This window comes from Terrapene carolina, unplaced genomic scaffold (assembly GCF_002925995.2).
Source record: "Terrapene carolina triunguis isolate 2854851 unplaced genomic scaffold, T_m_triunguis-2.0 Scaffold211, whole genome shotgun sequence".
Classification (NCBI taxonomy): Eukaryota; Metazoa; Chordata; order Testudines; family Emydidae; genus Terrapene; species Terrapene triunguis.
In genome coordinates, this window is record NW_020664562.1 from 38381635 (window position 1) to 38395159 (window position 13525).

At 40.4% G+C, this 13525-nt stretch overlaps 1 protein-coding gene across 1 annotated transcript in view; it reads right to left on the reverse strand.

Annotated features, from left to right (window-relative positions):
* Nucleotides 1-13525, reverse strand: part of LOC112115974 (VWFA and cache domain-containing protein 1) — a 194665-nt gene that overhangs the window by 91176 nt on the left and 89964 nt on the right. Inside the window, exon 3 of the mRNA XM_026656018.2 lies at nucleotides 8090-8238. Within this exon, the coding sequence (XP_026511803.1) occupies nucleotides 8090-8238 (149 nt within the window). The remainder of the gene's footprint in view (nucleotides 1-8089; nucleotides 8239-13525) is intronic.

Below are 13525 nucleotides of genomic sequence, written 5' to 3' on the forward strand. Positions count from 1 at the left end.
AATACATCTTTAGTCCTTGAAATCAATGGAAGCTAAAGCCCAGGGAGGAGGGTGGGCATCAGATCCTGAACTCCAGCCTCAAAGCACTGTCTACACAGCTATTTTAGAGCCCTAGCGCAAGTCCCGTTAGCCCGTGTCTGTCAACCTGGGCTGGGTGGCTTGTTCCCAGTCACTCCAAAATGCTGCATAGACCATCACCGTAAATGGTTTGTGCTAATCAAAACTCTCCTTCCTAAGCAAAGACAGAGTACAGGGCATCTGTGCAGGCTCAGGCTGAAGTAGCATCCATGGCCTTCTGGGCAGCCCATGCATTGCTGGGCTATTGGATCCATGTAACTGTCGGTTAACTAGCCACAACCTCCCATCCTCAGGCCTATTGTGAAACTGTGCTTCATGGTGTAAAGCAGATGCAGAGACATCCCTGTGTTACCTCTCCCATGTGCCATAAAGTGGGCTGCTTCTGCTGCATCTTGGCCCCTTACTTAAGCCAGAAGATTTGGTCCTAAGAAATCGACCTTGCATGAGCTGACCATGCAGACCCTGCTACTGCACGCTACAAGTTCTATAGTGTGCTTTGATCCATCCCACTTTGAAACAGGAATAGATCAAAGTGCACTATGGTACTTTAAGTGCATGTGAACAGGATTCACATGGACAAGAAGCCCACAGACAAATGTAATGGAAGTGTACCACAGGCTAGTATGAGGTCAACTTACCTGCCAGCTTGGAGTACTAACTGTCCTTATAGATAAGCCCATAATGAGACCTCATTTGGTATTGCACTCAGTTCTAATTGCCTTTTTCAATACAGAAATACAGTGGAAGGCAACCAACATTATTCCAGGGTTCAGGATTTTAAATTCAACATATGCCGAAATGACTATAAAATACACAGCTCTAATACCCAGGACAGCATGTCACACTTGGAACGAAGTCAACCAAATTTTAACTAATATTTAAAGGATGTCAATTGAAAAAAATTCTGCCTGAGAATTTTGTACTCGGTATAATAAACAACACCCTGGGCCCCAATGTCCAAGTTCATTTCATGTGAGTGCATTCTGTGCCGGTATGGAGCCCTACTGACTTCGGTGGGGCTCTGTATGGCTGTCGTGGTGAATCTGTATGCAAATCTGTAACTGCAGGATCAGAACTTAAGTCAAGGCCAATAAATAAATAAATCCTCTCTACTTTTACAGCTCATTTACTTTGTGCATTTGACAGCACTTTATGTTTAACTTATTTCCACTGTTTTGTTGACGGTCTGTTAGAGCCCCTTTCGTATACAGTACTAACGGGATGACCTCACTCTGATGCACTGCTCTGGGAGAAACTCACATGTAAATCCTACAAGAAGGGATTTACTAGTAGCTGCAGTTATATTAAAGCAAGACTGCCAAATCAGCACACAGATAAATGGGCAACTTGCATCCTTAGAGTTTCCAAACTACTTAATTTGTGTTTCCTTGGTAGAGGAGTGTTTTAAGCATTATAAATGGGCGATGTAGTCTTATGCAATAGGGTTTTATTAAGTCAAGGAGCAACATAATTCAATTAAACAGTGTTTTTATAAAAAAAAAAACAAAAAAAACAAAACCACCACCCCAATTCAATCATAAACTATGTCTGGAGCCTGCATGACATCTGTTTTTCATGGATTCTTCAGGCTCCTTTAATGTGGAAACCCAAGCTTAATTTTTCCCAGGAGGTGTTATGAGATTAAAAGATCCATACTATTTTCCCCTCTCCGCCTTCTCTACCACACAGCAGGCTAGCTGTCCTTCTAGCTGAGAAGGGCTGGGCACAGATTTATCTGCCTCTCATCAACATTCTTCTGGTTGGTTGGAGTAGTGATATGTGCTCTCTCTTCCAAGGGCTCAGTGTGCTGGCACGGCAGTGTTCCCAGTCTTTTAAAGCCTTGGAACAGGGAACAAGCTCAAATCCGTAATTCTGATCTCCTGACCGCTGATATACTTCGTTACCATTGGACTGCCTTGGCCAATACCATGTTTTTACACCTTCTGCTTCTGTCCTAAGCTGAGACGGCTTGCAAACCACCTGTCTGACATTAGCCCCTTTCTGCTCTGCAAAAAGCCCAGAGGCAGATGTAATGGAAGGTGGGAAAGGCTGGCCAATCACATGCTCTCTCTCACCAGGGGAATGCTCCTTCAAAAAGGACCTTAATCTTGACTCCTATCAGCAGTAGAAAACAGACCTTATGAGTTCATTTGTTCAGGGAGTGATAATTTGACTACCAGTTTTTCCTCCCCAGCAATACAGAGTTATAACCACTGATCCATATAGAAGGAACATTTTAGGATGTTGGAAAATCGCTAGGAAAGAAGTAGACCCCCCATCCCCAACCCAAGGGGATTTCTGGTTCTTTAGAGGTCATCCAGGGGGCTTGCTAACTTGCTTAATGAGGTAAATCATGTCCTCATTATTATAGTGTACTACAGGGAATTCTTCTTGGGGTTGACTTTTAAGTTCCTTTGAGAGAGCAGACTGAATCTCCCCAAGAATTCAGGTGCAAGAGGTACACTAGGCTTTGGAGTTAACAAAGGGCCCAGACTCAGGACATGCAAAACCTCGTGTCTGGAGCTACCCGACTGTGGAGGCAGAGACCCCTCTCAGAGAATGTAGGCCTGATCTATCTGAGCCTTGGGAAGACACCCATGGAAGTCCTACTGCAAATTTCTGTGGGTCTTGAAGTACTTTATGAATCACTCCACTGAAGAAAAATTGGTCTGTACGTGATGCACTTGCATAACGCTTTCATCCCCCCGCCCCGCCCCCCCATTACATATTGCTATTTTCTTCTGTATTTAAACCTTGCTGAAGTGCAGCTGTGAATGCAAGCAGATGCACCTGAAGCAGAGAAACACAAAGTCTGGCGAAGAAAGGTACAATGCTCTGTGACTCTGATTCAGGAGTCCATCTCTATTTAGCAAAGCACTTAACTGTGTATTTAACTTTATGTGATTAAATCCCACTAACATACAGCACATGCTTAAATACTTTGCTAAATAGGGATGGATTTAAGCATATGCTAAAATGCTTTGCTGAATTGGAGAAGTTGGTGCCAAAACTGCTCAACAGCCACTTATTGCTCTGCCTTGGTGAGAGGACTTGAAGTAGAGTGTAAGTGTGAGAGTGAGAGAGCGAGAAAGAGAATTTTCTGAAACAAAAAACATTCCTTTGCACACACTCCCCTCTGGGGAGAGGATGAATGAACAAACACATGACAGGATGTCAAGTCACATTGCTTAGTGCACTACTGGAAAGCACTCAGATACTACAGTGATGAGTGTGGTATAAGAACCTATACAGAATAGAACAGTACAGATTGGGGGCTCCAAGTCCAAGAAATAGTGTTCTGTGTTCCCCATTCTGACATGACAGCAGCAGTTACCCAACAAATTATAATTTGAATTCTGTCATACACTCATTCCATGATTCTGGTACATTAACGCCAGCTGTGTATTAGCATGGTTGCTGCTGCTGCTAAATATAAACAGCCCTCAGCTGGACTTGGAACACAGTGGGTGGCAGGGTCAGATGACAAATATATTTTCAAACTTGCATTGCAAGTACAATAAAATACAAATTACAAATACAAAAATACTACTTGTCAGTGTCTTGGAAAGCAATCTGTAGTGTTTTCCAATGAATCCTGTATCAGTGCAATTCTAGAAATCTTAAACATTACCCAGAGGTATGGTTTAACAAGCCTGTATAAAACCAGCTGTTCATATCAAACTTCCTCACACACAGTTATAAATATTGTTCATTTGGACTCTGCACGATATGAGCTTTATCTCCAGTTCTACATAATGGCAATAAACTACACATTGTTTTCATTGCCATCTCTCACTACTTTAATTAAAGTAGAGACTAAAATGTCAAGCTTATTTTATGTTGAATTTCCTATTTTATTGGTTCTATTTCCTTTTTATTGGTTTATTTTTACTACCCGATTGCTGTACTCTTGTGTTTTCATTCATCTTAAGCAATATAGCAATGTATACATTTTACTTCTAAACCAATGCTCAGATTGCCAAGCTATATACCAACAATAAACTGTCACACTTTAATCATCTTTGTCAAAATAAAACCCTCCTCTTTCATGCACAAACACAAAAAACCCACTATTCCATTAATCAGTTTTTTTATACTAGCCTGCTACCAATACTTCATTCCAATTTTCCATAAGACGCTGGCAAAATTCCACAGTACTGAAATTACAAAAGGTTGGAGGAGAAATATGTGGAAAATTGACTGTAAAAATAAATGCTAACAATTTGGCTTCTGATTACATACAGAACTGAAATGGCTATGCTTTCTATTGGTATCTGGTAATAATTTGATTCAATAATTTGATTTCTTTGGAGTTCTCTTACACTAGTCAAGATGCTTGAGTTATGCTCCCGCCTTTACCACCAGGTGGAGAGAAAGAGTGAAGTATTAAATGGTGTCATGTCCTTTGTTTAAGAAGGTCTTACGGCTTGATGTCCTAAAAAATAAATTATAACTAAATTATAACTACAGTGCAGAAGCATTCATAGTATGGGGTGATGTGTTTAGACCAGTGGTGGGCAACCTGCGGTAATCTGATTGTGGGCCGCGAGACATTTTGCTGATGTTGACTGTCTGCAGGCATGGTCCCCCGCAGCTCCCAGTGGCCACGGTTCGCCGTTTCCGGCCAATGGGAGCTGTGGAAAACGATGGCCAGCACGTCCCTGCAGCCCACAAGATTCCTCTCCTCTTATGGGCTTATAGGTCGACAGCACAGTACATAATGGAGGTAGCAGTCTTCCTAACTCTTCAAATAGACAGTCTGAAACAAATGTCTCTGACAGCTGTGAACTTTTTCACCTCCCTGTTCATCACACTGGGGTGTTAACTCTAAGACCCAATAATGCCACCTTAAATGTCAACGTTAACTATTCCTTTGCCGATCATTTTAGCAGATTAGGTGAGAAGGGGGACTGATGCCCACAAAATGGAATTGGGAGTTGCTGCAGGGAAAGAAAGAAAGAAAGAAAGAAAGAAAGAAAGCGGAGAGAAAAAGGAAGAGAAATAAAGGACAGAAATCAATGTTCACAAAAGTAAAGATACTACTTTTGAATGATGTGAATGATGCTGAATGTGACAATAAGGCAGTTAATAAATAGTAACACTAATGAAAACAAAGGTTTGTTCTATAAAAGGCTATATTTTACTCCTTTTCTTTGTATAACCTTTCATTGATACCTGTGGGATATCTCCTGTGAATTTAGGGTAGTTACATAGTTCTGCATAATAATCCTGGCCCCAGGATCATAATTTCATATTCAGTTTGGCCTTCTCCATAGAATTAGTTGGATGACCCTGTCAAACAAGAGCAGACAACCAACTGGGAACCACTTAACTGATTCAGTATTATTCTGCCCACTAATCAGTATCAGAGAGAATATCTTTAATAGAACACTCTCACCTGCTTCTTCTAGGTTTTATTAGCAGTGGCTCCTATTTATTTATTTTTAAATCACTTACTGTGAGGAATTCGTAATTTGGATCCATGAACATTTTACACTGTCAATAGATTTGAGGTTCCAAGTTGCTTCTAGGCTAACTCATTTTGTTAGGACAAAGCTAAAGTAAATGTAGAGCCTATGAAAAGTGCCAAAATAGCACTAGAGACTGACGCCCTCTATTAATTAACAAAGACTATGCAACATGGGCAATGGGCTTACGAGTTTCACCCATACCACCTCCATCTCATCCCCCACTGCAAATGCTCTTGATTGGCAGGACCATTTCTAAGAGATGAGAGGGTAGCTCAGTTTCCATTCTATTCTAATCCTTTGCTTCTTTGCTGAGGCTGCCAAAATATCGTTAATTAGCATTAGTTGCGTTAGTATTTTGATGTGGGCATCTGTCCACTCAGAACTGGACTGAGACCACCAAACTTGCTTCACACAGACCACTGAACAGTGATGTAAGAGCTTATTTGTAACCATCTGGGGCCTAACCTTGTTGAGGTTGGGGCCCATATTCCAATTCAAATAAATACAAACAAAACAGGTAACGTTTTCCAACACACCTGAAACCATGCCATAACCCTGGATTATAGCTGTGCTCAGACATCTGAATATAGTGAATAATTACGTTTTATTAATATATTTCCATTCTAAGTAAACACATGTTAATGTGATACCTCTACAAAGTTGGACACATAATGAATGCAGCTTGCAGAATTGCCTTTAACACATCTTAATCCAACCCATCTTTCTCTTCCGGAAAGGCTGTTTAATCCAGTCTGGGTTTCAAAATCTAAGATCTCTGGGTTGAACTTTCTCTAGTGCACTTTATAACAAGCCAGAAATTACTTACTTCATCATTTACATCCACTAAAATAAGAGAAGCTGGGACTTCAAAATAAATCAGCCAATGATTTCATTACAGAGAAAACGGTTACATGGAAAACCAGAGCTGCAATATCCATAGAATCATAGAATATCAGGGTTGGAAGGGACCTCAGGAGGTCATCTAGTCCAACCCCCTGCTCAAAGCAGGACCAATTCCAAACTAAATCATCCCAGCCAGGGCTTTGTCAAGCCTGACCTTAAAAACCTCTAAGGAAGGAGATTCCACCACCTCCCTAGGTAACCCATTCCGGTGCTTCGTCACCCTCCCAGTGAAAAAGTTTTTCCTAATATCCAACCTAAATCTCCCCCACTGCAACTTGACACCATTACTCCTTGTTCTGTCATCTGCTACCACTGAGAATAGTCTAGATCCATCCTCTTTCGAACCCCAGCTATCAAATCCCCCCTCATTCTTCTCTTCTGCAGACTAAACAATCCCAGTTCCCTCAGCCTCTCCTCATAAGTCATGTGCTCCAGCCCCCAAATCATTTTTGTTGCCCTCTGCTGGACTCTTTCCAATTTCTCCACATCCTTCTTGTAGTGTGGGGCCCAAAACTGGACACAGTACTCCAGATGAGGCCTCACCAATGTCGAATAGAGGGGAATGATCACTTCCCTCGATCTGCTGGCAATGCTCCTACTTATACAGCCCCAAATGCTGTTAGCCTTTTGGCAACAAGGGCACACTGTTGACTCATATCCAGCTTCTCATCCACTGTAACCCCTAGGTCCTTTTCTGCAGAACTGCTTCCTAGCCATTCGGTCCCTAGTCTGTAACAGTGAATGGGATTCTTCCGTCCTAAGTGCAGGACTCTGCACTTGTCCTTGTTGAACCTCATCAGGTTTCTTTTGGCCCAATCCTCTAATTTGTCTAGGTCCCTCTGTATCCTATCCCTACCCTCCAGCGTATCTACCACTCCTCCCAGTTTAGTGTCATCTGCAAACTTGCTGATAGTGCAGTCCACGCCATCCTCCAGATCATTAATGAAGATATTGAACAAAACCGGCCCCAGGACCGACCCTTGGGGCACTCCACTTCATACTGGTTGCCCACTAGACATGGAACCATTGATCACAACCCGTTGAGCCCAACAATCTAGCCAGCTTTCTATCCACCTTATAGTCCATTCATCCAGCCCATACTTCTTTAACTTGCTGGCAAGAATACTGTGGGAGATCGTATCAAAAGCTTTGCTAAAGTCAAGGTTAACAGATCCACTGCTTTCCCCTCATCCACAGACCCAGTTATCTCCTCATAGAAGGCAATTAGGTTAGTCAGGCATGACTTGCCCTTGGTGAATCCATGCTGACTGTTCCTGATCACTTTCCTCTCCTCTAAGTGCTTCAGAATTGATTCCTTGAGGACCTGCTCCATAATTTTTCACCCCTCACTTCAGTATAGCTACACTGAACAGTATTGTACTCTACAATGAATCCCTTTGAAATAAATGGGTCTACTCACAGAGTAAGAGACTACTTAATGTAATTAAGAGCGACACAATCTGGCCTAACAATATTGGTAAGAGCAGGATCAGGACTACTGTTTTGTCATTTTCCAGTGGCCACAAGAGTGGCAGACAACACAGACTTTATTGCAAGCACTTTAATCCTGTACTATCAGTCTTTCCTTTTCCACAACTTTATTGAAAGCATAAGTAATCTTAGCACTAAATACTTACTCCATCATAGACGGTGGAATAGTACAGCAGTCTTGGATTGCAGTCAGGGGTGATGTCAGGTGAGCAGTATATGAAGCTTCCACTACTTGCTTATTGCGATTCACTACATCCAAGTAACGGTTAAACTTCTCCCGAATTTTTTTTGCCAGCTGAAAACAAAAATACTTAAAATTAAATCAAAGACTCTTTGTAGTATCTTCTGCCATGCTAATGAATCAGTGTTAAAGGAAAAACAAACTGCATACATTAAAGCTAAAAATTCCAGGCTTTATGCAACATATCAGTTAATTTTCACTGTGCAGGTTGAAATAGTCATCATGTGAGTCATAAAATGGCCATACTAAGCAATCCATACAAAATGCTAAAATATAGTTACTGTCTTGCAACTGATACCCAAAAATTTCCCCCTTTTCAGCCATGCTAATTTAGCTCTAGTTGAACCAGACGTCATGAAAAATCACTAATTTTGCACTGTGGAAAATATACTTTAAAATGCATTAAAAATAACAATGTGTTGTAGCTGTATTGGTCGCAGGATATTAGAGAGACAAGGTGGATCGGGTAATATCTTTTATTGGACCAACTTCTTTATTGGACCCAGACCAGAAGGAGAGCTCTGTGTAAGCTCAAAAGCATGTCTTTCTCACCAACAGAAGTTGGTCCAATAAAAGATATTCCCTTATTCATCTTGTCTCTCTTAAAAGTAATGCATCTGAGTACCTTCATTTAATTGTTTTAAATGAAAACTGGTACATAGCTCTCAGCCTTTGAAAGTTACCCAAACTTCATTCTCATATTTTAGTCCTCCCCTCTTCTAGCACAGGACCTGACCTAACTCCATTTCAAGTCAGTGAGAGTCTTTCCACTGCTGTCAGTCGGAGTTGGATCAGATCCTTTGTGCAGTGCATAAGGATACTGCTGCTGCATTTACCATCTAACACAAGTATTTCAAACAATTTTTTCCTGAGAAGGCCAAAAGAAAATATGATGGAGATTTAACTAAACCGACCAATATTATTAAACATAAGTACTTAAGGGTGGGCCCCTAAATCCATATTTAGGGTCCTAAATAAACAGCCTGAGCACCCCAAGTTGTACTGATTTCACTGGCAGATGTGGGTGCTTAGTGCCTTAAAAAATGGGGACTCTTGCTGAATTTAGGAGCTTGACTTTAGGCACTCTTTATTTGGTAATTTTGGCTATTCTCTTTACATCTCTCTTTTACCAGTTTACTGCCAGTAGTGAATATTCAAAAATGCTTCACTTCACATTTTAATTAACTGTGTCTTCAGAGCTGAAGAAAGTTCTTTAATTACTATAAGTACACCATTTTGCTCCCTTCCAACTCCAACACCTCAGCTAAAGAAATGACCAGACAACACTAGTAAATTTGTATATTGAGAAATGCAATTGGTCAGTTCAGATCTCCAGGACTGACAAATGTCTTTCCTAACTATTACTAATGGAACATTTCATCATGATTTACTTTCTTATATGAATAATAAGGCCCATACTGATAACAGCAATGAATTTGCCTCCATTGTTCCATCAAATGTACAGCTCAATTACAGGTCTCCAAGGAACATAGTTTTTAACAGACTACTGCTCAAATGAAATGACTTGTAGAATTATATCTAATTGGTTTTGTAGAATGATTTATTACTACCACACCAGAGGAGTACTAATCGCTTCCCTATTACATCTCTTTCAATTGTCAGATAATACGTAGCTGAGTAGGTTCTCTCTTTTTCTGTTTTCAGGCCAACTTTATTTTTGATTAACCATATTCATCAGCCTATTAAATATAACACTGGAATACCTAGCCCTCCTAAAAAATATACAAGCCAAAATTTCTAAAATATCATGTTTCAATACTGTCTTCAGAACATTTTTCTCTCAGTTTGGGCAACTGAATGGCTGTGGTCAAGCTTTCATTAATTATTAAAAATTATGGGGAGCAGAGAGAGGTTTGAGCCGGCTGATAAAAATGGACGATGCAACTAACTAACAAAAAAATTTACACAAACCACATGTAGAAAAAAGTACAAAAAACACTTATTTAAATTAAAATGTTAGTTTTTTGTTAACTGAATACGGTACGTAGTGAATTTTTGTCACAGAATTTGCTTTTTTACGTTAGCAGTTCAACTGGTAATAAAACCCATGTCCCTATGAGCAACTATCCCTCTGTACATTCACCAAAAAGTCTACACGTCTGACAAATATTTTTGCAGAATTGTCTGTACCACCAAACATAGGGATTCCACTGAGAAGCTGATGTAACTTATAAAACACCTTCCCATCAGCTGATCTCAAAATGATTCACACTAATTTTTCTAAGCTACCCAACACCTCCTGTAGTTGACAAGTATTGTCACCCACACTTTATGAATGAGGCACAGAAAGGAGTTGCCTAAGATCACAGAAAGCTGCAATTTGCAAACAATCTTCTGACACAGTGGGGCATTGTGTGGTGTGAGACAGAAAATTCAGAGAGGCCTAGAGACCAAGTGGCTGAAGGAAGAAGATCACAGTACATGAACCCAGACCCGCCACTACTGTTCAGGCTTACAATCTTCCATGTTCAAAACAGAACAGATTGAAAGAACTATGTCAAGACCAAACCTGCTGTAAAGAACTAAAGAATGTACAGCATTTGTCACCACCTGTGCCCATTTGATTCCCACACAAAAAAGTGTATCAAGGGCAAACCAACTGTGAAAAAAAGGTAGGGATTATGAGGTTATTGGCCTAGTGGACAGGGGACGGAGGGGGAACAAGTAAATGTGATATATCTGGATTTTAGTAAGGCTTTTGACACAGTCCCACATGACACTCTCATAAGCAAACTAAGGAAATGCGTTCTAGATGAAATTACTATAAGGTGAGGTCATAACTAGTTGAAAAAAATGGTTCTCGGTCAAACTGGGAGAACGTATCTAGTGGGATTCTGCAGCGGTCAGTCCTGGTTCTGGTACTATTCACTATTTTCATTAATGACTTGGATAATGGAGTAGAGAGTATGCTTATAAAATTTGTGGATGACGCTAAACTGGGATGGATTGCAAGCACTTTGGAGGTTAGGATTAGATAACCATTTTGTGTTATGATGCTACCTATGTGTAATGCATTTCAACTGTCACCATTTGACAAATCAGAGAATTGGTCATAATTCAATAAGATGAAATTCAATAAAGAAAAGTAAAAAGTACTTCATTTAGGAAGAAAAAAATCAAATGCACAACTGCAAAATGGGGAATAGCAGACTAGATGGCAGTATTGCTGAAAAGGATCTGAGGGTTATAGTGGATCATAACTGAATGAGTCAACAATTTGATTCAGCTGCGTAAAAGGCTAACTCTCCTTCGGGGATGTATTAACAGGAGTGTAAGACACAGGACGTAATTGTCCTGCTCTACACGCCACTGGTGAGACTTCAGCTGCAGTACTTTGTCCAGTTCTGGGCACCACACTTTAGGAAAGATGTGGATAAAAACTGGGCATGTTTATTCTTCCGAAAAGACGACTGAGGGGGGACCTGAGAACAGTCTTCAAATATGGTACGGGCTGTTATAAAGAGGATAGGTTTCAGTAGTAGCCATGTTAGTCTGTATCAGCAAAAAAAAACGAGGAGTCCTTGTGGCACCTTAGAGACTAACACATTTATTTGGGCATAAGCTTTCGTGAAGTGGGTTCTAGCCCACGAAAGCTTATGCCCAAATAAATTTGTTAGAGGATGGTGTTCTCCATGTCCACTGAAGGCAGGACAAGTACTGTAGTAATGGAGCTTAATCTGTAGCAAGGGAGATTTAGGTTACATATTAAGAAAAGCTTTCTAATTACAAGGGTAGTTAAACTCTGGAATAGGCTTCCAAAGGAGATTGTGGAATTGCCATCACTGGAGGTTTTTAAGAACGGTTTTGACAAACACCTGTCAGGGCTGGTTTAGGTTTACTTGATCCTGCCTCAGTGCTAGAGAATAGACTTGTTGACCTCTCAAGTCCCTTCGAGCTTTATATTTCGAAGATACTATGAAAACAAATTTTGAAACCTCGAACTTTGCTGTGAAATGGAATAGTCTTTCTCCTTTCAGCTCTTGTCACAGTCCCCTTCAACTCAACTTAAAAAAAAATATTTTTCTTTTCGCTATTCAACTTTTATCTAGTACACCTCTACCTCAATATAATGCTGTCCTCGGGAGCCAAAAAAATCTTACTGCGTTATAGGTGAAACCGCATTATATCGAACTTGCTTTGATCCACCGGAGTGCGCAGCCTCCCCCCCCCCCGGAGCGCTGCTTTACCGCATTATATCGGGTCACGTTATATCGGGGTAGAGGTGTACTTATGTTTCTACATTTTCCCCTTTTCCTTATGGAAGTGATACTGAATAACGATGACCCGGTATTTTTTAGTTACCAGTCAGGTTAAACAATAACACCATTTTATGTTATGATGCTACCTATGTGTAATGCATTTCAAATGTCACCATCTCTACTGACAATGTTTCATCACAACATCAGTGAATTTCACTTTAATTTTTCCAGAGACATTTTTCTCATTGTGTATTCCCTTAGAGCCTTTTTAAAGCTCCTTTTACTTCTAAGCACTACATCTCTGAAGGCTTCTTTTTTGGGTGGAGGGGGGGAGAAGGGGGCTAGGAGGGTGTTCAGAGAAAGGAAAGTTACTTAACACACTTTATTTATGGCTGTATCTTAAAGTTAAATACATTTTAAATGTCAAAGACTGTATTCAAAATATGTATCAATGAATTTGACAAGCATGGATGATATAACTGACTTACACCAGGGGATTAACATCCAGGAAAGTTTCACTTGTATGTTGAAGAATGTATTTAATATCTTATTTTTGAATTCCTTATGAGTCATAATATTTTTGACATCATGACTTTATAGATATCTTGGGGATTTATGAAGTCTTGTATTCTAGACCATCTCATAAATGATATTTACTCTTCTGTATCCCTTTTATTCTTAAAAGGCCCATTGCCGTCCTCCATACTCAGAGCAGACCACTGAGTTCTGCTTGAGTTAAGCACCTCAGGCTCACAACCATCCCAAGCTATTTGTAAATTGATACTATTACAGACTATAATAATAATAATAAATAATTAATGGAAATATCCCATCTCCTAGAACTGGAAGGGACCTTGACAGGTCATCAAGTCCAGCCCCCTGCCTTCACTAGCAGGACCAAGTACTGATTTTGCCCCAGATCCCCAAGTGGCCCCCTCAAGGATTGAACTCACAACCCTGGGTTTAGCAGGCCAATGCTCAAACCACTGAGCTATCCCTCCCCCCCCCAGATTGTTATCAATATCATTCAGAGAAATGAGAACCATTTTTACCAATATATGAAGTACCAGCAATTCTCCTTTTCTTAAAATAATGAGAGCCCAGTTCAGGTTCCCGGTCTT